Source organism: Anomaloglossus baeobatrachus, chromosome 3, assembly GCF_048569485.1.
Source record: "Anomaloglossus baeobatrachus isolate aAnoBae1 chromosome 3, aAnoBae1.hap1, whole genome shotgun sequence".
Classification (NCBI taxonomy): Eukaryota; Metazoa; Chordata; class Amphibia; order Anura; family Aromobatidae; genus Anomaloglossus; species Anomaloglossus baeobatrachus.
This window is the reverse complement of record NC_134355.1, coordinates 184,847,168-184,871,730: the sequence shown is the minus strand read 5'-3', so window position 1 is coordinate 184,871,730 and position 24,563 is coordinate 184,847,168. Positions and strand designations below refer to the sequence as shown.

The window sequence follows — 24,563 nt, the reverse complement described above, 5'->3', positions numbered from 1 at the left end:
TTTTGCTAAAAAAAATTGTTTTTACATTTTGCTTTATCAATACTATATTATTATTATTATTATTATTCAATAAGAGGCAATAACAGGAAAATACTATTGATAAACCACCATAGTGGTACTTATGCTAGAATTTCGGGCACTTCTTTGAAATTAGAATATGTATAAACCTCGGGGGTTGCATAGCATCTGCCAGAATTTAAACACTGTAAGATTCCTGTAATCAGTAAATGGCTTTGTGAAAGTTACTGTTAGCTGAATTTCTCATCATCGCACTTAAAAAGAAAAGAATGTTATTGCCTTGTGGGTTTGAATTAAATAAAAAAAAAATCCAACACAAATATTTAGCAAATCCTGAAATTTGGGATTAAAATGATTCCTTTTGGTTTGGGTTATCAAAATTTGCTTACCTAGGTTTTTTTCTTGGTTGGTAATTTGAACATTTAATTGGCAAAGCAGTAGGAAGAGACTCTAAGCCCAGAACATTTTTCAGTGTGACGAAAATGTACTTTTCTGCGCACGCACATGGAAAGACATGGTTTCTTAGTGCTTATTAGCACAAATATTCGTTTGTGGTTTATTTTGCTCGTAAATGCAGAAATTGATAATGATACTAAAATGGATTTAAACGGGAAATGAGAGCTCGTGTAGAGCGATATTATTTCTTCATATCAATCATCACAGTGTTTCATGGCTAATACTGGAGATAATATATGCACTGTTACTGGCATCGGAAGATGAGCACATTAGATGCCGTTCTCTCATATGGTCATTGTACATGGCTTCATGTAATAATACATTCTATACAGAAGTCTATTTTAATGAAAATAAGATTAATTTATTTACAGCTATAATTATGTTGGTATGCGTTGTGTGCACAATTATTACACAATTTCTATTTTTGATTATTAATTTTATTATTGAACAACTAGATATCAATCGGTGAAACCAACAGCTTAATGTGTGCAGAATTATTATGCAACTGTAAATTTTTCCATCTCAGTTGTTTATTTTCATCTGTTAAAGTGAAACTAATAACCATACATCTCAAAATGCACAGGGCCCACAAGTTCTTAATTCGGTTTAGGTCAGGTTACGTAGGTGCAATATCATTATTCTTTCATCTTTAAAATATGTCACTTGTAAAAATGCTATTATATAAAGAGTAATTCTTTCTTTACAATGCCATAACTTAGTATTTTGTACCATAACCTCTTGTTTTAATTACTGCACCACACCAATGGGGCATTGAAGCAACCAGGGTATTAAAGACATCTTGAGGGATCTTGCTCCATTCCATTTGCAAATCTGAAAACAATTAACCTTTATTACTATGGGTACGGGCCCCAATTCATCCCCATAACTCATCACAAAGGTGCTCTATAGGGTGTAAATCAGCTGATTGGCTTGACCATTGCCACAGGTGAACATTTTTCTTTGCTATTTTTGTTACTAAATTGTATGTTTGCTTAGGATCATTGTCCTGCTGGAATGTCCAGCCCCTGACTACTTTGGTTTTACCATGTGGCAGCATTACATTCTCCAGTATATCCTTGTACATGGCAGCATTCATATTTCCATCAATTGTATGCAGGTGGCCAATGGCAGATGGAGAAAAGCGGTCACAAACTATTACATTGCCACCACTATGCTTCATTGTAGGTGCTTGGTACCTTACATGATTACATTTTCCAATTGAAATGTATATTTAGAGCTTGCCATCACTACCAAAGAGACTGAACTTGGATTCATCTGACCACAAGACCTTAGACCAATCTGTCTCTTTCCATTGGCTATGTTTTTTGGCAACCTCAAATCGGACCTTCTGATTCTTTGCAGAGATGAAAGGCTTCTTGACTGGAACTAATGCATTCAAGCCTACTGTTCTTAGCCGTCACACCACAATTTGGCGATTCACTTTTGACCCCATATTCTTTGTTCATTTTGTGAGAAACCTGTACAGCACTTATATGAACATCAGATACAGACTTTTTCTTAATAATGTGATCCATGTTGGAGGAACTTTTTGTGGTCATCCACTTCCAGGTTTCTCTGTTTTCCATAACCTTCTTTTTCTTTCTTTATTATATGTGACACTTGACTTTGAGAACAGTTGAATTCCATAGCTGACTCTTTTTGGCTTTTCCCTGACTTCACTCTCAGAATAATAAGCTGGTGATAAATTTGTGATAAATTTGTCTTTGTCTTTGCCATGTTTTTTCAAAAAAACTCATAAACAAAAAACAAATTAGGTAAACTTAGACTATACAAAACATTTGGCTAAGCAAATGTGGAAAACTAACACATAAAGGCATAAAACAATGTCAAACACAATTTTAATCCTTAGATCTGAGAACCAATTACATAGTTACATAGTTACTTAGGTTGAAAAAAGACCTAGGTCCATCTAGTTCAACCTTCCTCCACCAGTTCTACATTTAGTCACTAAGTCATTTATAACCAACAATGTTTTGTGTACTGAGGAAATCATCCAGCCCTTTTTTAAAAGCTGTTATAGTATCTGCCATTACTACCTCTTGTGGTAGGGCATTCCACAGTCTGACCGCTCTAACTGTAAAGAACCCTTTCCTATTTAGGTGTCGGAATCGCTTTTCTTCCACTCGCAGTGAGTGCCCCCTGGTCCTTAGTATTGTTTTTGGAAGAAATAAGTCATGTGCCAGTCCTTTATATTGACCACACATGTATTTATACATATAAATGAGATCTCCTCTGAGACGTCTTTTTTCTAAGCTAAACATATCTAACTTTTTCAATCTGCCATCATATGGGAGGCCTTCCATTCCTTGTAATAGTCTAGTTGCCCGCCTTTGAACTGACTCTAACTTCTGAATGTCCTTTTTAAAATGTGGAGCCCAAAACTGGATCCCGTATTCCAGATGTGGCCTTACAAGTGATTTATAGATGGGTAACAATACGTTGGGATCACGGGATCTAATCTCTCTTTTTATACACCCTAGAATCTTGTTTGCTTTAGCAGCTGCTGCCTGACATTGAGTGCTGCTGCTCAGCTTATTTGTAATGAGAATACCCAAGTCCTTCTCCTGTTCTGTAGTCCCGAGTTTACTTCCATTTAATGTATACGCAGCTATAGGATTACTCCGTCCTAGGTGCATTACTTTACATTTATCAACATTAAATCTCATTTGCCAAGTATCTGCCCATTCTGACATCTTATCCAGATCTTTTTGTAATATTATACTATCCAGGTCAGTTTTTAATATCCTACATAGTTTGGTGTCATCGGCAAAGACTGACACTGTACTATCAATCCCATCCACAAGGTCATTAATATAGAGAGTAAAAAGAATTGGTCCTAGCACAGATCCCTGCGGCACCCCACTGCTGACTATAGCCCATTTAGAGAATGTAGCATTTATGACTACTCTTTGTTTCCTATCTTTTAGCCAATTCCTTACCCAGTTGCATATTGTGTCCCCTAGTCCTTGCTTCTGGAGCTTTAGTATAAGGCTATTATGTGGTACAGTATCAAATGCCTTTGCAAAGTCCAAATAAATCACATCAGCTGCATTACCAATATCTAGGTTTGCACTTACCCCCTCATAGAACCCCAACAGGTTGGTTAGACACGACTTATCTTTCATGAATCCATGCTGTTTGTCAGTTATCATATTATTTTCTGCAATATATTTTTGCATGTCATCCCTTAAAATGCCCTCAAAAACTTTGCATACTACTGATGTCAGGCTTACTGGACGGTAGTTGCCTGGATCTACCCTCTTACCTTTCTTAAATATCGGTACCACATCAGCAATCCTCCAATCCTGAGGCACCAACCCTGTTACAAGTGAGTCTAAAAAGATGAGATACAGCGGTCTGTCGATTACGGAGCTCAATTCCCTCAATATTCGTGGATGAATGCCATCTGGCCCTGGGGATTTGTCAATGTTTAATTTACTCAGACGTAGGCGTACTTCATCTTGTGTTAAATTAATTATATCGGGTGGTGGACTTTGATTTTTCACTTGTTGAATGATCCCTGGTACAGTCAGTTCCTTGGTGAATACAGATGAGAAATGCCTATTTAATATCTCAGTTTTTTGTTTGTCCTCTATAACTAACTTGTTATTATATTTTAAGGGTCCGATACTATCCTTTGTTTTCCTTTTGGCATTAATGTATTTATAAAAGATTTTGGGATTTATTTTAATGTCATTGGCGATTTTTGTTTCAGTAGCTAGTTTTGCTTGTTTGATTTCTTTTTTGCATTGCCTATTGATATCTTTATACTCCTGCAATGCTATTTCTGTATTCTCAGCCTTTAAGATGTTAAACGCCCTTTGTTTTTGTTTTATTATACTTTGTACAGTCTTATTTATCCATAGTGGTTTCTTTTTATTCCTGGACATTTTATTACCACTGGGTATAATTGCGTATGGTTTACTAAAATTACCAGGAAAACGGCATCACAATAACCAGACAGAAGTAATTACACGTATTAAAAAAAAAATAGAAAACTTTTGGTTGCTACTTTATACCCTACATTAGCTATGTATAATCAGATCTTTACTTTCGACTGGTAGGTTGCATTAAATTCTCCAAAATAAAAAGAATGTTGTGGCACTCACCAAATCTTTATAAAAGCCCTACTCAATAAAATTCACAGCTGTAAAGATATAGCAAATGTTTTGCATGTAGCACATTTTGTGTAGGTCTTTTAAACTACTGACTGTAGAAATTATTAATGTACAGTAGTATTGAGACACATCTTTTAGTAATGGTTTTTAGGTTCTTCATTCAGTGCTATTGCCACAAATGTATAAAATCAAGCACCAACGGTAGTCATATAGTGTGCCATTACAAATATTTGTGAAAGAGTTAGTCGTTCTAAAGAGTTAAGCGGGCTTTACACGCTACGAGATCGCTACAGCGATCTCGTTGGGGTCACGGATTTTGTGACGCACATCTGGCCGCTGTAGCGATGCCGTAGCATGTGACACCTATGAGCGATTTTGCATCGTCGCAAAAACGTGCAAAATCGCTCATCGGTGACGTGGGGGTCCATTCTCAAATATCGTTACTACAGCAGTAATGAAGTTGTTCCTCGTTCCTGCGGCAGCACGCATCGCTCCGTGGGACATCGCAGGAACGAGGAAGCTATCCTTACCTGCCTCCCGGCCACAATGCGGAAGGAAGGAGGTGGGCGGGATGTTCGTCCCGCTCATCTCCGCCCCTCCGCTTTTATTGGGTGTTGGATCAGTGACGCTGCTGTGACGTCGCTGTGACGCTGAACGAACCGCCCCCTTAGAAAGGAAGCGGTTCGCCGGTCAAAGCGACCTCGCAGGGAAGGTAAGGAGTGTGACGGGTCCGGGCAATGTTGTGCGACACGGGCAGAGATTTGCCCGTGTCGCACAACCGATGGGGGCGGGTACCCACGCTAGCGATATTGGTCACGATATCGCAGCGGGTAAAGCGACCTTTAGTTAATTTTCATCCTTGTGCTGTAATGCAATGCTGCTGCAACAAGTTAGCTCATGAAATGTATTCCCTCCTTAATATTCCATAATCAACTCCAACAGATCAGAGTCACTGAGTGATGAGGAACATAGTGCATAAAAGTCCAGAACGATCTACTGACTCAATAACTGCAAACCTCCCCTATTACTACCATTAGCACAAAATTAGTTCAGGTGTGTTACTTGTTGTTTCATCAGTATTTTGCACCTATGCTATTGCAGCACCCCATGGGGCCTAAGGGGTTACTTGTCACCGGGCCAGTGGTTTTGTGGGGTTCTGCTGTGACTGGCCTGACCCGGCTCTGTGGCCCCGTCGGCTACATGTAAATGACAAACAGGTGCAAGGTGTAGAGGGGGATGGAAGGAGAGCAAAGGGTCCCTGGGAAGTATGTCACCGGTTGCAGCGTTGACTGGGGTCTCGGCCTCCTCTGCCGCTGACCCTTCCTGTGACTTTTCCTCTTCCATGCGCGATGTTGGATGGGAATAGGGGATGCGTTGTAGTGCCACCTGTGGTGTGCAACCAGGAATTAGCCACTGTTGCGAGATGTTGCTCTCCTCTAGGGCTGATGTTAACGCAGCCCAGATAGTCCAGCTCCCCACAGGTGGAGCGAGCCCCAGGTAGGATAAGGATGATGGGGATGGCTGATGGCGCTGAAGTGCAGGGTGCCGGCAATGACAAGGACAACACAGGGGGCTGCAGTTCAAAGTTCCGTTTACTCACAGTTCTTAAGGAGCCCCAGAGGTGCCGCTCACCACCGCCATGGATGGACTCCAAACGGTCCCGGGTGAATCAGAGGCAATCACCGGTGTCTGGAAATGTGTGAGACCTTCCTCCTTGCATTGACACACATGGTTCCCCATAGCCTGAAGCAATTTAGGGACCCCACTGTGGGTGTTAAGTGTCCCTTCCCGTATGCAGGTGACGCGGGTCCTCACAACGGGGTTCGGCCATAGCCCTGACCGTCTGCTCTGTTCTCTGTCCTGAGCTGTCCTCTGACTAAAAGTGAAACTGCTTGTCTTGCTACTCTTTGAGAGCGGCCCCCACCTTAGGAATGACTCAGCAGTGTTGGTGGTTTTCCCCAGCCTGGTTTCCTGTGTGTGGTGACTGGCTCACTATCTGCGTGTTTTATGTTAGTTATGAGCTCAGGATTTAGTGTAAGTGAAACAAACCAGTGATTAACCTCTTTTCACCCGGGAGAGAATTACAATCTTAAAACAGATGCAATACTCTGTGGCGATTGAAGCTTCAGGGCGCCACACTATCTCTGTTCTTTTACATGATGGTCTGCTGCATCCTGTAGTGCATTAGTGTTGTGACCTAGTATTGTTAAATACAGCTTCCTTTTTTATGTACCGTTTTATGGTGTGGAAGAACTTGACTGGCTGCACAGAGAACTTATCTAAACCCTATAAGTTAAGGCCCTATAAGCCAAACATCAGTGTCTGACCTCACAAATGCACTTCTGGATGAATGGGCAAAAATTCCCCCAGACTTACTCCAAAATCTTGTAGAAAACCTTCCCAAAAGAGTTGTGACTATTTTAGTTGCAAATTTCATTTTAATGCCTTAAAAAGGGGATATCATGAAAGCTACTGTACGTGTAATATATAGGTGTCCCAATACTTGTGTCCGTGTAATGTAAGTTCAGTAGACGGGGAGGGGAAGTGGCTCACAAGTGGAGAAGAAAGCATAGTTGTATTGTACACAATTTATTGTCACTGCAGAGGTGTTCATTATTTGGACGACCCCTTCTTAATCACTATGATTCTCTCATAAAATAATTAGGAATGAATGAATCCGAACTGTAAAGTTCTGGGTCCATACCGAACACCTTGTGTTCTGTGCTGAACACCGGGCATAAACTTTTGACTGTACATCAAGGTTCCTGTTCGGGTATGTTGCCCGAATAAAGCTTGTTGAAATGTTCCAGAGTAGCCAACCAGCAGGCTTTTAGGCTGTGGGCACTTCTGGAGCCATCACAGCTATGCCAAGTATCGGCATAGCTGTGATTGGCAAGAAGAATCACTATAAAAAAAAAATGAGGTGGGCTACAAATGGAAGTTATACGGTAGTAAGAGCAGGATAGTTATACATACCGTGTTTCTTGGAGGATCACACTGCAATCAGACTTCTGGACCTACTAATTAGGGTTCATGAATATTTACTGCTTAGAACGCCCACCCTCTGTGCCAGTGTGATGGGTTGCAGACTGGTATACATGCCCCCCACCCTGTGTCTGCATCTGTGATTAGATGCAGTCAGTTTGTTGTATAGTGGTGTAAAAGGAAATACATTATTTAAAAAAATCACTTTGGCTCCTGCCATATTTTGATAACCAGCCCGAGTAAGGCTGGCAGGCTCAAGCCCACACCTGTGAGCTTTAGCATGGCTTAACTACCACTTAACTTCCACCACAGCTCCCTAGCACTTACTCCGGCCATTTTACAGCCCCAAATGTCTTGTCCCTATTGACTTGTATGGGGTTCGTTGTTCGGGGTTAAGTTCAGCGTCAAGTTTGCTTGTTCCTCCCAGTTTTTTTTCCTTGTGCTTATTTGGTGAACCCGATTATCCTCGGGTTCGCTAATCACTAAAAATAATAACGCCTATACTCACCTCCAGTGTGTTCCCTGTATTTAAGAAGCGGCCGCTTAGCTCTCCCCTGCTTCAGACAAATTAGACATTTAGAGGAAGTGTGAGAGCAGCTGCAGCTCTGCTGCATCTGCCACTCAGCTCTGCTGCATCTGACACTCTCAGCTCTGACAATGAGGTGAGTTCACCACAGGTCACGTTTTTTGAGTTCACAGAAGTGGCGACACTTGGAGGTGTTACCAGAGTTCAAAGCCTGCAGGTGTCCAACACCTGTGAACTCAGCTAAACTCAGTGATGTCACAGCTCTTAGCTGTAGCACAGTCAGTCTCTGCCTGGAGTTTCAACAGTGCAGTCATGTTCTGCCCGGCTGCCACTCCAGTATATAGCAGAGTTGAGATTGTCATGGGACGTCATGTTTGTGGATTTACACCTGACCTGGGTATGTTGTGGTAATAAAAAAACAATTAAAATAAAGGATTTTTCTCCATGTTTGTATATTATTTATTTTGACTTATAGGATTAGTGGTGGTGGATGATGTCTCATAGACCTCTACCTATCACTAATTCTGGGCTTAGTGACAGCTGTACGCTGCACTAGGGCAATCTGAAAGAGCCGGGTAAAGCACCAGGATTGTTGCATCTAATGGATGCGACAATTCCAGGGTGGCTGCAAGCTGCTATTCTAGGGGGTCACAAAAAGCATGGGCCTTCCCAGGCTGAGAATACCAGCCCCCAATTGTCGGCTTATCTTGGCTGGGTATCAAAATTAAGGGGACCACACGTCGTTATTTTAAATTATTTATTTATTTATTTAAATAGATAAAAAAAAGCCACATGCTGTTCCTCCTTTTTTGATACACAACTAAGATAAGCCCACGGCTGGGTGTGGCATCCTGTAGCCGTGGCTTTATCTGTGCTGGTATCGGTATACAGGGAGGACCCTACATCATTTTTAAAATGTATTTATTTTGCACTGCAGTATAAGGCTGAAAACAGGACCTGTGATTACAGCCAGTCATATTCACTGTTAGAGTGGGTGTGGTCTACCAGCAGCCAATCAGAGCTGTCGGTGGTCAGGAAAAGCAGTGAATATTTATGAGCACTGATGATCGGACCTGGAAGTAGTGTTACAACCGCGTGGGAGGCTCGGTAAGTATATTGCTTTTGCTTTAACCCTTTATTTTACAGGCTGTTTGTGTCCACATAGACTTGTATGGAGTTCGGCATCTGGACAGATGTTCAGGTTCAAGTCCAGGTCCAAACCGGACCCGCCGGACCCGAACATCTGCAGGTTCGCTGATCACTACTAATGACATAACTGCTAAGGACAGGACCTCAAGAAGACAGCAAAGTAAAAATAATCAATTGTTTTCTGCCTTAGAGATTGAAACTGCTACAGCAGGAATGTGAAACTAAGCTTAAAATAGCTGTTTAGCCTTGTACAATGCCATATGTTGTCTGACATGTTCTTGATAAGTACAGTAGTTTCCCAGAATTCACGCAACCTTGCAAATGTTTATTGTTATTTTGTGGGTATTTTGATTAGAGGTGTTATTTCTCAACATGAGCATAGATGTTTTAAGCAAACATTTTCCAGGGATATAAATGAGAATACAAAAGTCCTTGAGTTTATTTGTGCTGTCTGTTTTAAGCGCTTTATTTTGTAACTAAAGCATTTTGTCTTTTGTACCGGCTGTTTCAAATAATTAAATTGAAATATGAGGAGGGATGAGCAGACCAGTGGAAGTTCGGATTCTAAACGTTTGGCCGGACTTTTGTTAAAAGTTCGGTTCCGGAACCAAACTTGACACCGCCCTTAACCCCATATAAGTCAATTGGGACGAAAACGTTGGTGCTATATAACAGCTGTAAAATTGTCGTAGTGAGGTCTAGGGGGCTGCAAAAGAAAGCAAAATGGGGGTAAGAGCAGGACAATTGCCCTGCAAAGATATGAATAGGGAATAAATAAAAAAAAATTACTTGGGGTTCCCCTTTTTATGACATCATAGGTAGACCACAACTATGAGAAATGAGAAAACAAATCCAGAAAATCACCTTGTCTGATTTGGCAAGAGTTTTTTTTTAAATTATGGTGGAAAATAATATTAGTCATCCAAAAACATGCAAGATTTCTGGCTCTCACAAACCTGTAACTTCTTCTTTAAGAGGCTCCTCTGTCCTCCATTTATTACCTGTAGTAATGGCACCTGTTTAAATTTTTTATTAGTATAAAAACACCTGTCCACAACCTCAAACAGTCATACTCCAAACTCCACTATGGTGAAGACCAAAGAGCTGTGGAAGGATACCAGAAACAAAATTGTAGCCCTGCACCAGGCTGGGAAAACTGATTCTGCAATAGGCAAGCAGCTTGGTGTGATGAAATCAACTGTGGAAGCAATAATAAGAAAATGGAAGACATGCAAGACCACTGATAATCTCCCTCGATCTTGGGCTCCATGCAAGATCTCACCCCATGGGGTCAAAATGATCACAAGAACAATGAGCAAAAATCCCAGAACCACACGGAGGGACCTAGTGAATGACCTGCATAGATCTGGGACCACCGTAAAGGCTACCATCAGTAACCCACTACGCTGCCAGGGACTCAGATCCTGCAGTGCCAGACGTGTTCCCCTGCTTAAGCCCGTACATGTCCAGGCCCGTCTGAGGTTTGCTAGAGAGCATTTTGGATTATCCAGAAGCCTATTGCGAGAATATCATATGGTCTGATGAAACCAAAGTAGAACTGTTTCGTAGAAACAGAACTCGTCATGGTTGCAGGAGACAGAATGCTGAGTTTCATCCAAAGAACACCATACCTACTGTGAAGCATGGGGGGGTGACAACATCATGCTTTCGGGCTGTTTCTCTGCAAAGGGACCATGATGTCTGATCCATGTACATGAAAGAATGAATGGGGCCATGTATCCTGAGATTTTGAGTGCAAACTTCTTTCCATCAGCAATGGCAGAAGATGAAACGTGGCTGGGTCTTTCAGCATGATAACAATCCCAAGCACACTGCCAAGGCAATGAAGGAGTGGCTTCATAAGAAGCATATGAAGGTCTTGGAGTGGCCTAGCCAGTCTCCAGATCTCACAACCTATTAGGGAAGGCACCACCCTATATTAAATATCAAATAGAAGCGTGCTCCCACACATATACCTCATGAAAGCGAAAACCAAAATATGAGAAAATTGGGCCCAACTTAATCATTTGTACACTGGAAAATCCAGAAATATGGAAAGAGGACAAACAGAAACCTTGTTTTATGCAAAAAAGTAATCAAACTTTAATAAGTGCAGAATTGTAAAACTCCATTAAAAATTGGGGAAGAATCAAAAAAACGAGGGTCCCCCCATGTATCAGATTACACACCAACACTGAAACCTCAGTAACAGATAAAAAATATCACAGGCTAACAAAATAGTATAACCAAAAGGTACATATAAATGACAAAACCACGTACAGTCATATCATGAGGTACAGAACAAGGAAAGCCTGCTGATACAATACCCAGAGTCTAAACTGTGGAAGAGGCAGTGTGGATGCACTTGCCTACCCCACGTGTTACGTCACCTTGTGTAGCTTCATCAGGGGTACAGTTAACCCCGAAGCGGCAAGTGAGTGAATGCAGCCCATACGTTCACAGGCCTGATTGTCTGTCTGTGAGCAGGGGTCAGGGGGTCGCAAGACACACGTCTACAGCACCCCCTATGCCACCTGTTTACACAGCTCTGCAGTGAGAGCAGAGAGAGACCATCACACATCACACTGGTAATGCCCCTTTCATTTAAAATAATCTCTGGAGGCAGAGTCATCTTCCAGGCAGCATCCGCCCTAGAGCCTGGTACAGCTCATTTACATAAAGTGTTAAAAGATGATATTTCAACAACAAGACATCTGATATGAGACATAAATGTATGGCTTTTTTCAGCATTCTATAACCTGTATGCCCAAAAGGTCAAAGTGGTGACAGATTGACTTTATAGGGAACCTATCATCTAACTCATGCTGCCTTGACCAAAGGCAGCATGAATTATAGGGTTATACAAAGCCCAGCATTGAGGCAACTAGTAGATCTTCAGCAGATAAAACAGGGATTTTATCAAATCTACAGCAAGCCCCCCAGTAAGTGATACATTGCTGGAATCAGGGTCTCGGCACCTACATTATTCTGCTCTCAGATAGGATAGCAAAAACCTAGTGACTAGTGATGGGTGAACTCGCAGATATCTGGGAGTCACCGGACTTTAAAAAAAAAAAAAAAAAATCAGTTCTGGCCTGGAATTGAACCCAGATATCTGGCAAGATGCCAGTCTCCATATAAGTCTATGGGAACGAGAATCCATAGCTTAAAAATTGTGGTAGAAGGCATAGGAGGATTAGAGGAAGCGCGCTATACTTACCGAGTCTCCGGCATCGCTCTAACTGATTTCATGCCGCTCACTATTCTTCCAGGGCCGCTCATTTACCTTCATGCATATCACTACTTCCCTCTCCCACCGACAATCCTGCCATCTGTGATTGGTTGCAGTCAGACACTCCCCCAGCCTATGTGACAGCGTCTGACTGCTTGCAATCACAGACCCTGTCTGCGGGTCACTTTCATGGTATCAAAATAAATAAACAAATAAACTGGCATAGGGTCCCCCCATTTTTGATACCCAGCCATGATAAAGCTCGACAGCTGGGGGCTAGTATTTTCAAGTTGGGGAGACATATGCTTATTGGGCCACCTCAGCCTAAAAATTGCTTTCTGCAGCCACCCAGGATTGTCGCATCCATTAGATGCGACAATCCCAGAACTTTAATCTTGTCTTCCTGATTGCCCTGGTGCAGTGGCATTCAGGGTAATAAGGGCTTAATAACAGCCCACAGTTGCCACTAAGCCCTAGATTAGTAATGGGAGGCATCTGAGACCCCCATTACTAATCTGTAAGTGAAAAGAAATAATCAAACACCAAAAAAATCCCTTATTTGAAAAAAAATACAAAATAACCCACCTTTTTCATCAATATATTAAATCCAAAAGCACCCAGGTCCACACGAGGTCCCAGGACAATTCCAGCTCTGCAACATCTGAAGGCACAACGCGCGGCCATAAAACAATAATGTCCTGCTGTGAGCTCCAAGCAGAGACTGAGCCACGCGATGAGTGGTGACATCACTCAGGTTATTTGCAGTCACAGCAGGAGGTTCCCATGGTGCTTTACCTGCGATCACAGGTGACCTCACTAAACTCAGTGATCTCACCTCAGGTGAGGTCACTGAGTTCATAGACCTGCATCTCCTGGCAGAAAACAGCTCTTTTTATTGCCAAGAGATGCAAATTTGATGCTGAAATTTTTATATCATGTTCCTGCGCCTAATCTGCACCCAATGTACACCACCTGGCAAAAAAAAAAATCACATCACTACCGCTTCATACTGCATGCTGTTTTGATTCCTTTTTTTTCCCAGGAGGTGTAGATTGGGTACATAAATATGGTGTAAAAATTTCATCATCAAATTTGTATCTCATGGCCCAAAAATGCAAAAAAATGATTTTGACACCATTTCAGTGCAGTTTTCTGCCAGGAGGTGCAAATTTGGTGCTGAAATGTCTGCACCAGATTTCAGCACCAAATTTGCACCTCATGCCAGAAAACCATACCGAAACAGCTTGAAAACTTGTTTTTTGCATTTTTAGGTCAAGAGATGCAAATTTGGTGCTGAAATTTTGACACCATATTCCTGCACACAATCTATACCTGGCAAAAAATTGCATCACTACGGCATTATACAGCATGTGGTAGTGATGCTGTTTTTTGCCAGGAGGTGTAGATTGGATGCAGAAATATGCTATTGAAATTTCAGCGCTAAATCTGCATCTCTTGGAAAAAAACTGCGTAGTTTTCTGCCAGAAGATGCAGGTCTGTGAACTCCGTGACCTCACCTGGGGTGAGGTCACTGACTTTACTGAGGTCACCTGAGGTCAGGTTAACTGTGATCACAGGTGGAGGACAATGGGAACCTCCAGCTGTAAACCGCAAATAGGCTCAGTGATGCCACTGCTCATTGTGCGGTTATCTCTACCTGAACCTCACAGTGGGCAGTCAATGTTCTCTGGCCACGCATTTTGCCTTTAAATGTAGCAGAGCTAGAATTGATCTGAGTGATGTTACTGCTCATTGCATGGCTCATTCATTATCTGCTTGAAGCTCACAGTGGGCGGTCTTGTTCTATGGCCGGTCCCTGACACTTCAAATGTACCAGAGCTGGTATCGTTGTGAGACCTTGTATGGATTACGTCAGACCTGGGTGTTTTTGGAGTTAAAAAATTGGTGGAAGGGGTTTTTGTATTTTGTTGCAAATAAAGGATTTTTTTGTATTGTGTTTTTGCTTATTTTTATCACTAACAGATTAGTAATGGGGGGGTCTCATAGATGCCTCCCATTACTAATCTAGGGATTAGAGGTAGCTGTGAGCCGTTATTAACCTCTTATTACACTGATTGCCACTGCACCAGGACAATCAGGAAGACCCAGGTAAAGTTCTTGGATTGTCACTTCTAATGGATGCAACAATCTTGGGTGGCTGCAGGCTGCTATTTTTAGTCTGTTGGGGCCCTATAAGAATGGGTCTCCCCAACCTGAGAATACCAAACTCCAGCTATTGGGCCTTATGATGGCTCGGTACCAAAATTGTGGGGAACCGCACACCTTTTTAAAAATTATTTATTTAAATAATTTAAAACAAAAGCCGCATGTGGTACCTCTTATTTTGATACACAACCAACATCAGTGCATGGCTGGGGGCTGCAGCCTGTAGTTGGATGCTTTATCTGTGCTGGGTATCATCATATGGGGGGACCCTATGCTAATTTATTTATTGATTTATTTTTATACCACAATAGTGACCCGCAGACAGGGTCTATGATCGCAACAAGTCAGACGCTGTGACACAGGCTGGGGGGGCGCATCTCAATGCAACCAATCACAGACTCCAGGACTTCTGGTGGGTGGGGAAGCAGTGAATACGTATGAGGCTAATAAGTAAGAAGAGTGTGCAGCCCGGAAGCAGTCGCAGCCGCAATAGAGACTCGGTAAGTATAGTGTACTTGCTTTATTTTTCCTTTATTTTTTTTTATTTCCCGAGTCGCCATATCTGGATCATTAGCTGGAGTTCCCTGAACACTCCGGGCCCGGGTCCGGCGCCCGGATTCTTTTGGAACCACACAGATCTGGACTTTACAGTCCAGGTCCACCCATCACCACTAGTGACAGATTCTTTTTTTAACATAAAGTTAACCTTTTAAGAAATAAATGAGCACAGAATTATCGATCAGAATACAATTTGGTTAAAAAGGAAGGTGATAGTTTAGAATTAGCTGTAGTCTGTTTGCTTTATTGTGAACTTGTTATGTACAGTAGCTGGCTTAATTTATTAACTTCTCATCACATACCATATTTCTTTGACCTTGCTCTTTTATTTATGTCTAAACTATCCATATTGTATAAGACAGTTATGCAATTTGTTTTAAAGCTATAAAGTTGAGTTGGTAAAGTGTCTGAAAAACAATGTGACTATTCCTTATCTGCATATGCTTCGATTCAAGTTACAAATCTGTGGAAGAAATCTGAGGATCAGTCTCAGATATACTGCCATGGAAATACATGTCAGAATTTTAATTCAATGTGTAAACATAACTTAAGGAAGTACGCTGAGGAGCAAAAGGTTAACAATGTTTTTCAACTTTTGACTTTCAGGCACCATATCTCACCATTCGCTACAGCTTGGAATGTGACGTTACCTTAATTTTATAGACAATCATCTTGGCTATCTCATACATAAATTTGACTTGCAACTATTTAGCATAAGAGTACTCATGTACATTGTCAATTGTAGGTAGTCTCACTTCTGAAGCTGTACCGGATGGTGAAATATGGAGCCTGAAAGTCAAAAGTTCAAAACATTGTTACCGTTTTGCTTGTCAGTGTATAACTACAGAATTAAATTATTACGAATGAGCCCTACCTTACCACATGAGAAGGAACAAACCAGGAAAGATGTAATACCTGTAATCAATAGGTCCCTAGTCAGACGCCCTAAATCTGACCTTGATTTGTCCCTGCCTGACCTTGGAGGTTGGCACCCTAAGATAATGCAATGGCACTCCGACTTAATGTCGGTTGACCCTGAGTGACCTTACCTCTACCCTCAACTATAAATAAAGTGTAACACCAAAAGAAAATAAACATAAATAAAGTGCAGACAGACCGAGGGTGAGACACAGGGCTAAGAACATGTAAACACAGTCATACAGGGAAGACAGAGGAAAACGGGAGTAACTGAAAACATTTACGGAATGTATGGAAAACCCCACATCCTAAACTTAACAGAAAGGGAAAGATGCGAGGAAGGGAAACATACAAACAAATTGCAGGGAAAAGCAAAAGAGGATATTTAGCAAAATAATCCTTAATTGAAGAGCTGGGACTCCAAACATCCATTCATCCAGGAATATATCCAGCAATAAAGATGTGTGCATAGTGTGTATAAATAGCCCCTTAGAAGATGTGATAGGGCAAACAAAACGATTATACACCTGACTGGAAGCTGTACAGAAAAGTAAGGCAAAAAAGGAAAAATGAACAATCAACATTTGGATTGAGACATAACAGGCTGTTGTCCAACATGGAGGTAAACTGGCCACACACCTAGAGGTCACCTCATTGAGCTCCAGAGTTGAGCCATGACAGTACCCCTCCTTGTATGAGGGGGCTGCTGAACCCTTAGTAACCCCTGTTGTCTAAGTAGTGTGTCAACTGTAGGCCAAATTAGCTCATGGCATCAAGCTTGTTGGCATAAGACAAACTTTTATTCTAACACAGTGGATAGGTTTCAAAACTGAAAGAATCCGTTTTATTGTCCAATACATGAGTACACGTCACAATACAGAATAAACACCTAGGCTGTGTCGCCACTTATTAAATATCAGTACTTTTCCTTCAATAAATATCGCATTCAGTGTGTCAGAGTTCCCAAGAAAGTGCACAATCTATTCTTCCCTCTGCCTCTGTGCGCGCTAACCACTGATTCTATAAAGTCTAAAGCGGGCTTTACACGCTACGATATTTCTAGCAATTGCTAGCGATATCGTTCCCAAAAGCACCCGCCCCCGTCATGCATGCGATATCGTGTGATCGTTGCCGCAGCGAACATTATCGCTACGGCAGTGTCACCCGCACTCAAGGGGGAGGTGCGTTCGGCGTCACCGCGACGTCACTAAGCGGTCGGCCAATCAAAGCGGAGGGGCGGAGATGAGCGAGACGAACATCCCGTCCACCTCCTTCCTTCCTCATTGCGGGCGGGACGCAGGTAAGGTGAGGTTCTTCGCTCTTGCGGTGTCACACACAGCGATGTGTGCTGCCGCAGGAACGAGGAACTACATCTATAAACAACCATTAACAATTTTTGGTTTTAGGATGACCTCTCCATGGTGAACGATTTTCACCACTTTGGAGGACGTTTAAGGTCGCTGGTAAGTGTAAAGGGGGCTTTACACACTACGATATCGTTAATGTTTTATCGTCGGGATCACGTCGTTAGTGACGCACATCCGGCGTCATTAATGGTATTACAGCGTGAAAAGTGGGCTTTACACGCTACGATATTTCTAGCAGTTGCTAGCGATATCGTACGCAAACGCACCCGCCCCCGTCGTGCATGCGATATCGTGTGATCGCTGCCGCAGTGAACATTATCACTACAGCAGCATCACACACACTTACCTGGTCGTCGTCTCGCTGTGACTGCCGAACAATCCCTCCCTCAAGGGGGAGGTGCGTTCGGCGTCACGGTGAAGTCACCGCGACGTCACTAAGCGGCCGGCCAATCAAAGCGGAGGGGCGGAGATGAGCAGGACGAACATCCCGCCCACCTCCTTCCTTCCTCATTGCGGGCGCGCAGGTAAGGTGAGGTTCCTCGCTCCTGCAGTGTCACACACAGCGATGTGTGCTGCCACAGGAACAAGGAACAACATCTATAAACAACCATTAACAATTTTTGGTTTTAGGACGACCTCTCCATGGTGAATGATTTTCACCACTTTGGAGGACGTTTAAGGTCGCTGGTCAGTGTTACACGCTTCGATACCGTTAATGACGCCGGATGTGCGTCACTAACGACGTGACCCTGACGATAAAACATTAACGATATCGTAGCGTGTAAAGCCCCCTTAATGAGCCCAGCAGCTTTTTCTGATCTGAATGGAGATTTACTCAAAACCCGTATTGGAGAGGAAGTGGCAAATCCTACTAATAACCTTCCTAACAACAGTTTACCAAAATCTCAGGAAACTATAATGAGAAAGCCAGCTTTCTTTTGGGAGATTTACTTACCTTCTGGTACTTCTAATGATTTTGAAAATTAATATGCACTTTTGATATAGCTGTTTTTGGCATTTCCTTTTATATCAGAAAATTGCCTATTATGTAAATAATAAAGTGTTTATGGTTTTATATTTTCAAGATTTGTTGCTGATTATTGTTAATTAACATCTATATTGTAAAAATCCTTAAATCTGTGTTTTCACTCTGGCCACTGAGCCTCATAACAAGAGTGACATTTCCTGTCCTATGGAGATCATTTTGTAGTACACATCCTGTAGACATTATCTCCATGGTCAGATGATAATGAATAATATATCTCATTGTAAAGCAGGAGGCACATAACTCATTGACATTAGGTAATGGTCACTGCTCCTCTGATCCTCCATTCCACCATTCCACACAGAGCATACCATGAACAATCTCTCATAGAAGTCAATAAATTATCTTCAGACACCAGGTTCTGATATCCATGTGGCTGTTTTAAAGTATAACTGAATGAACTTCATGCATAATGAGCTCCATTATAACTATGTGCAGACAATAGAATAAATAGAAGAAATAAAAATAATAATGAAAAAAATATATACAGTGTATATGTGGCGCCCCTGACCTGGTCAGGCACCACTGAGTACTGCACCCATGCTGGGGACAGTACAACACAGGTAATCCAGAAGGCTGACCGAGGTGTGACTACACAGGCGCATAGTGATCAGGTCTCACACATGTACCTTTGAGAGGACCCCTGGGGATCCCAGGAGGGGGCGAAGCCTGAGCGAAGCCTCCATCTCCACTCAAGGGGTGTGGTAGAGAGCCTGGTTGCTAGGTGGCGTAGGCAGGCACAAAAGGGAAAAGAGGAAGGAGAAGGAGAGGGGCAGTCTGAAGCAGAGTGTGGAGGAGTGAGGAGCATGGAAGTGGAGGTCAGACAGGAGCAGCAGTGCAGGTCCCACGAGTGAGCCGGTTTAGTGTGGAGCTCAGGGAAAGCAGACGTGAGGAGCAGACCCTGGAGCTGTTGCAGTCTAACAGCGTCCGCGCAGTGACTACCGACGGGGGAGAACGGTCACCTGGTAGTGCTGCCTGAAATCCACACACAGCTAAAGAGAGAGCAACGGAGTGGAAAGTAAGGAGACTGTCAGGGAGTTACCAGGCCCAAACGGGTAGCAGGTCCCGGGGCAGGGATAGATCCACCTGTCCTTTGCCAAACCTGCATGAGGGGGCACTTTACACCCCCAAGACAACACTACAGAGTCCGCAGCCACGTAGCCACAGTTAGGGCCCATAGTTCACAGGAGGCAAGCAGCTGGAGTGATCTGGTCCAGGCTACAAGCAAACGGGCCAAAAAGAAGGGGAGAGAGGCACCAGCAACTTCCCTGGGCGACCCCAGCAGGGCTTCAAGCAGGGGTTACCCCAAAACGGAAAGGGCTAAGGAAGGCGAGTCGGTAGCCACCCTCATCAGTCAGCCTAAAGGACACCTGGTTCCAGCCTGGTTCATCCCAGCTACGCCCGGGTTACTCACCCTGCCACCATCAGTGAGTAAAACCCCTGAAAGACATCCTGCTTGTGCGTGTGAGTCATTCTGCGACTTGTAGTTCCACACACTTACACAGGGCCCTGGGGCTTGCCTCACTCTCAGGAGGCTATTACAACTGACTGCACCCACCATCAGCCCCAGGCGTCCCTTAATCTGCAGTGGCGGTCCCCACTGACCGCAATTCTGAGAGTGGCGTCACGACAATCCTAGATAGAAGATTTCCTACCTGTGATAGGATCCAGCTGCGTGGAGTCCCTGAAGGTAATGCACCGACACAATACTTGCGGGGCTTCACATCTGGCGTCACGAACAGGATAAGGACTAGACCTGTCCAGACAGGTGACCATGTGCCTGGGCGGTCCGCTTGGAAAATTGGAAGCGCCGCCATATTGCCACCATGAAAAGCGCGCTGAAAAACAACAGCAGCCCGCGCTGGGAGAAGTTACCGCCCACGAAGAGGTGTGGCTACCCAGAGATCCCCTGCAGAGTCCTGACCTCGCAAGTGATGAGAGCGGAGGCGTTCAGAGACGTCGGGACAGAAAGGGAGCCAGAAGCCTGCTGTTAAAAGAAGGAGACGCAGAGGAAATGGCGTCTGGATGCAGAGACCCAGAGCCAGGCTCCGCTGCCTGGTGGTATCAAGAGCTTGCCCAGTTCTGCGACCAACTGGAGGCCAGGGTTATACGGCAGATCAGCGAGGGACGCACGGAGCTTCTGGAGATGGCTGCAGCGGTTCAGGCCTACGAGAGAAGAACCGCACGACGAGTGCCAGACCGAGCGGCGACGACTCAGACCCCGATGATGCTACCGATGGGTGAGTCCTGTGTTGCCACTGCCAGCGCGAGTGCCCCGACCCCTGTTTCCACGCCCGCGGTCCCTGATGAGATGCCCGGCGCGGCGACGCTGAACCAGGCCGCAGCCACGCCAGGTGCGGCCCGCCAAGCCCAGGCCGCCGCAGCGATGCCCTGCCCGGCCCGCAAAGATCCGGCTGCCACCGCAACCCTCCTCCACGCCGCAGGTGCGACGCTGACCCAGGCCGCCGCCATGCTAGGCCCGGCCCGCCAAGACCCCACCGCAGCAGCGACGCTCGTCCGCGCCGCAAGTGAGGTGCTGAACCAGGCCGCAGCCACGTCAGGTGCGGCCCGCCAAGCCCAGATCGCTGCAGCGACGCCCAGTCCAGCCTGCACAGATCCCATCGCAGCTGCGACGCCAATTCAGGCCGCCGCAGCGATGCCCTGCCCGGCCCGCCAAGAACCGGCCGCAGTAGCGATGCCCGCTAAGACTCCAGCTGCGACCCTGATTGAGACTGCGACAGCGACGCTGATCCAGGCCGCCGCCATGTCAGGCGTGGCCCGTCAAGACCAGGCCGCCGCCATGCAGGGCGCGGCCCGCCAAGACAAGACTGTACCACTGTTTACCCCGGCCTGCAAGGCCAGAGCAGACACCGCTCCCCAGTCTAAGGAAGTCCCTGCTAGGAAGTCCCTGCTGGGGGAGGACCCCGAATACTGGAAGCTGAAGGCTGACCTAGAGGCCCAGTTCCCACAGGAGATGGTGGACCGGTATCTGCTCCCTCCGCACACCCCCAGGAAGACTCCGGCAATATCCACGCCAAAAAGTCCACTGCCCTGGCCGGCTGATGAACACCCATCCCCAGCGCTGCCACAACAGGAGTGCTCAGAAGAACTAAGGGGGAGAGGAGGACAGAAGGCTGAGGAGCTGACCCCGGAGCCATCAGCAGTGGATGCAGCACCAGTCCAGAGCCAGAGATGTTGCCATATTCCCGCTGGGATGAAGAGAGCCCGACACCCTCCGCTGAGGAAGATTTGTCCAGAAACCTCACCTGGGAGCCTGCAAGCAGTGAAGTAGCAACCCAGCAGAATCCAGCCCGCAAGACACGGCGCCGCAGCAGAACAAAGTTTTCCCCTGCACAGCAATCTCCGAATAGGAAGGATGAAGTAACCGCCAGAGACTTGGAAGAGAAACGGTCTTTAAGGAGAGCCAAATCCCAGGTCAGAGGCCCACTTTGTCGTGGAGTAGTGGAAGACTTTAGTTTAAAATCAGGATATGGCTTTATAGTTGTACCTGGAATGAAAGAAGGCATCTTTGTGAACAGAAGGGATGTTAGAGCACATTTACCCAGAGGACATCCAGGAAGAAATCTACAGATGGGAGACTCAGTGGAATTCACCATGCACCAAGGAGAACGCGGATGGTACGCACTGGATGTTACACCATGTCCCAGAAGTCCCTACAGTAATCCTGTAAAAGAAACAGACACAGAAAAAGAAACAGACACAGAAGAAGAGGAAAGAAAAGACAAAGAACCCATTGATGAGACCACTACAGATGATGACAGAGATGGAGAAAGCAACAGGTGCCGCAGCCCTACAGGCCCAAGCCCTGGTGAGGAGGAATCTGTGTAAAGCATGTAAAGTAAAGTAAAGTACAGAAGTTAAAGTTTGAAGTTTTGCAACGTTTACATGTTCAAGAAATGTGCCCACATGAACTAATGTGAGAAACCCATGAACCTTAAGGCTATGAACTGGCTATAGCCACAAACTCTCGCAGTGTAAATAGTTACCCCAGAGGTACCACCACCAGAGCCAGCCTGTTTAGGGGCCTGGCTCGCCTGCAACCAGGGAGCATGCCTGTTTATGGGGCCTGGCTCTCCACCACAAACAGGGTACCTGGTCAGCACCAACTGTGGAGGCCGCCTCTACATCCTGCCAGAAGAGGCTGAAGGCGCGGCTCCACCAGGCCAGGTATACCCTGAAACCACCAGACCATGGAAGCCGCCTCTACATCCTGCCAGAAGTGGCTAAAGGCGCGGCCAACGAGAGAGGGTTTAGGGTGGGTTAACGGACTTGTGGGTGGAGGGTGGTGATGTATGGTACCTGGTGGTTTTAAAACGTTTTACCATGTTTTAATGTTTTACGCATTTTAAAATGTTGTCTTGCAGCCCGAGGACGTGCTGGTGATAACTAAGGGGGAATGTGGCGCCCCTGACCTGGTCAGGCACCACTGAGTACTGCACCCATGCTGGGGACAGTACAACACAGGTAATCCAGAAGGCTGACCGAGGTGTGACTACACAGGCGCATAGTGATCAGGTCTCACACATGTACCTTTGAGAGGACCCCTGGGGATCCCAGGAGGGGGCGAAGTCTCCATCTCCACTCAAGGGGTGTGGTAGAGAGCCTGGTTGCTAGGTGGCGTAGGCAGGCACAAAAGGGAAAAGAGGAAGGAGGAGGAGAGGGGCAGTCTGAAGCAGAGTGTGGAGGAGTGAGGAGCATGGAAGTGGAGCTCAGACAGGAGCAGCAGTGCAGGTCCCACGAGTGAGCCGGTTTAGTGTGGAGCTCAGGGAAAGCAGACGTGAGGAGCAGACCCTGGAGCTGTTGCAGTCTAACAGCGTCCGCGCAGTGACTACCGACGGGGGAGAACGGTCACCTGGTAGTGCTGCCTGAAATCCACACACAGCTAAAGAGAGAGCAACGGAGTGGAAAGTAAGGAGACTGTCAGGGAGTTACCAGGCCCAAACGGGTAGCAGGTCCCGGGGCAGGGATAGATCCACCTGTCCTTTGCCAAACCTGCATGAGGGGGCACTTTACACCCCCAAGACAACACTACAGAGTCCGCAGCCACGTAGCCACAGTTAGGGCCCATAGTTCACAGGAGGCAAGCAGCTGGAGTGATCTGGTCCAGGCTACAAGCAAACGGGCCAAAAAGAAGGGGAGAGAGGCACCAGCAACTTCCCTGGGCGACCCCAGCAGGGCTTCAAGCAGGGGTTACCCCAAAACGGAAAGGGCTAAGGAAGGCGAGTCGGTAGCCACCCTCATCAGTCAGCCTAAAGGACACCTGGTTCCAGCCTGGTTCATCCCAGCTACGCCCGGGTTACTCACCCTGCCACCATCAGTGAGTAAAACCCCTGAAAGACATCCTGCTTGTGCGTGTGAGTCATTCTGCGACTTGTAGTTCCACACACTTACACAGGGCCCTGGGGCTTGCCTCACTCTCAGGAGGCTATTACAACTGACTGCACCCACCATCAGCCCCAGGCGTCCCTTAATCTGCAGTGGCGGTCCCCACTGACCGCAATTCTGAGAGTGGCGTCACGACAATCCTAGATAGAAGATTTCCTACCTGTGATAGGATCCAGCTGCGTGGAGTCCCTGAAGGTAATGCACCGACACAATACTTGCGGGGCTTCACACACATATATATATATATATATATATTATATATATATATACATATATATACAAAAGAATATGTATCAGTATCTTGTTTACATGTTTCTGGTATACTACATATAAATCATGTTGACTTGATATTCTTGTTCTTTTTGTTCCTTTATAGATATAAACAAAGTGGTGTTTGCAAACCAGTACAAACACTTCACATGGAATCAGCAGTCGAGATCACTGCGCTGTCAGCGGTAAATGACTTTTATTCCTGTATCCTCATTCCTTCACTAAAGGTAAAAGCAAAATAACAGAAAATATAAAGAATAGCTGGGTAGACTAAACATGAGTCAAGTAAGGGGCCTTATACTCTGTTGATAGCTGTTTTCTGAACAAT

General features: G+C 45.0%; 1 protein-coding gene across 1 annotated transcript in view; it reads left to right on the top strand.

Annotated features, from left to right (window-relative positions):
• Nucleotides 1-24,563, top strand: part of WDR27 (WD repeat domain 27) — a 954,066-nt gene that overhangs the window by 495,098 nt on the left and 434,405 nt on the right. The window contains exon 19 of the mRNA XM_075339621.1: nucleotides 24,342-24,439. Coding sequence (XP_075195736.1) covers nucleotides 24,342-24,439 — 98 coding nt within the window. The remainder of the gene's footprint in view (nucleotides 1-24,341; nucleotides 24,440-24,563) is intronic.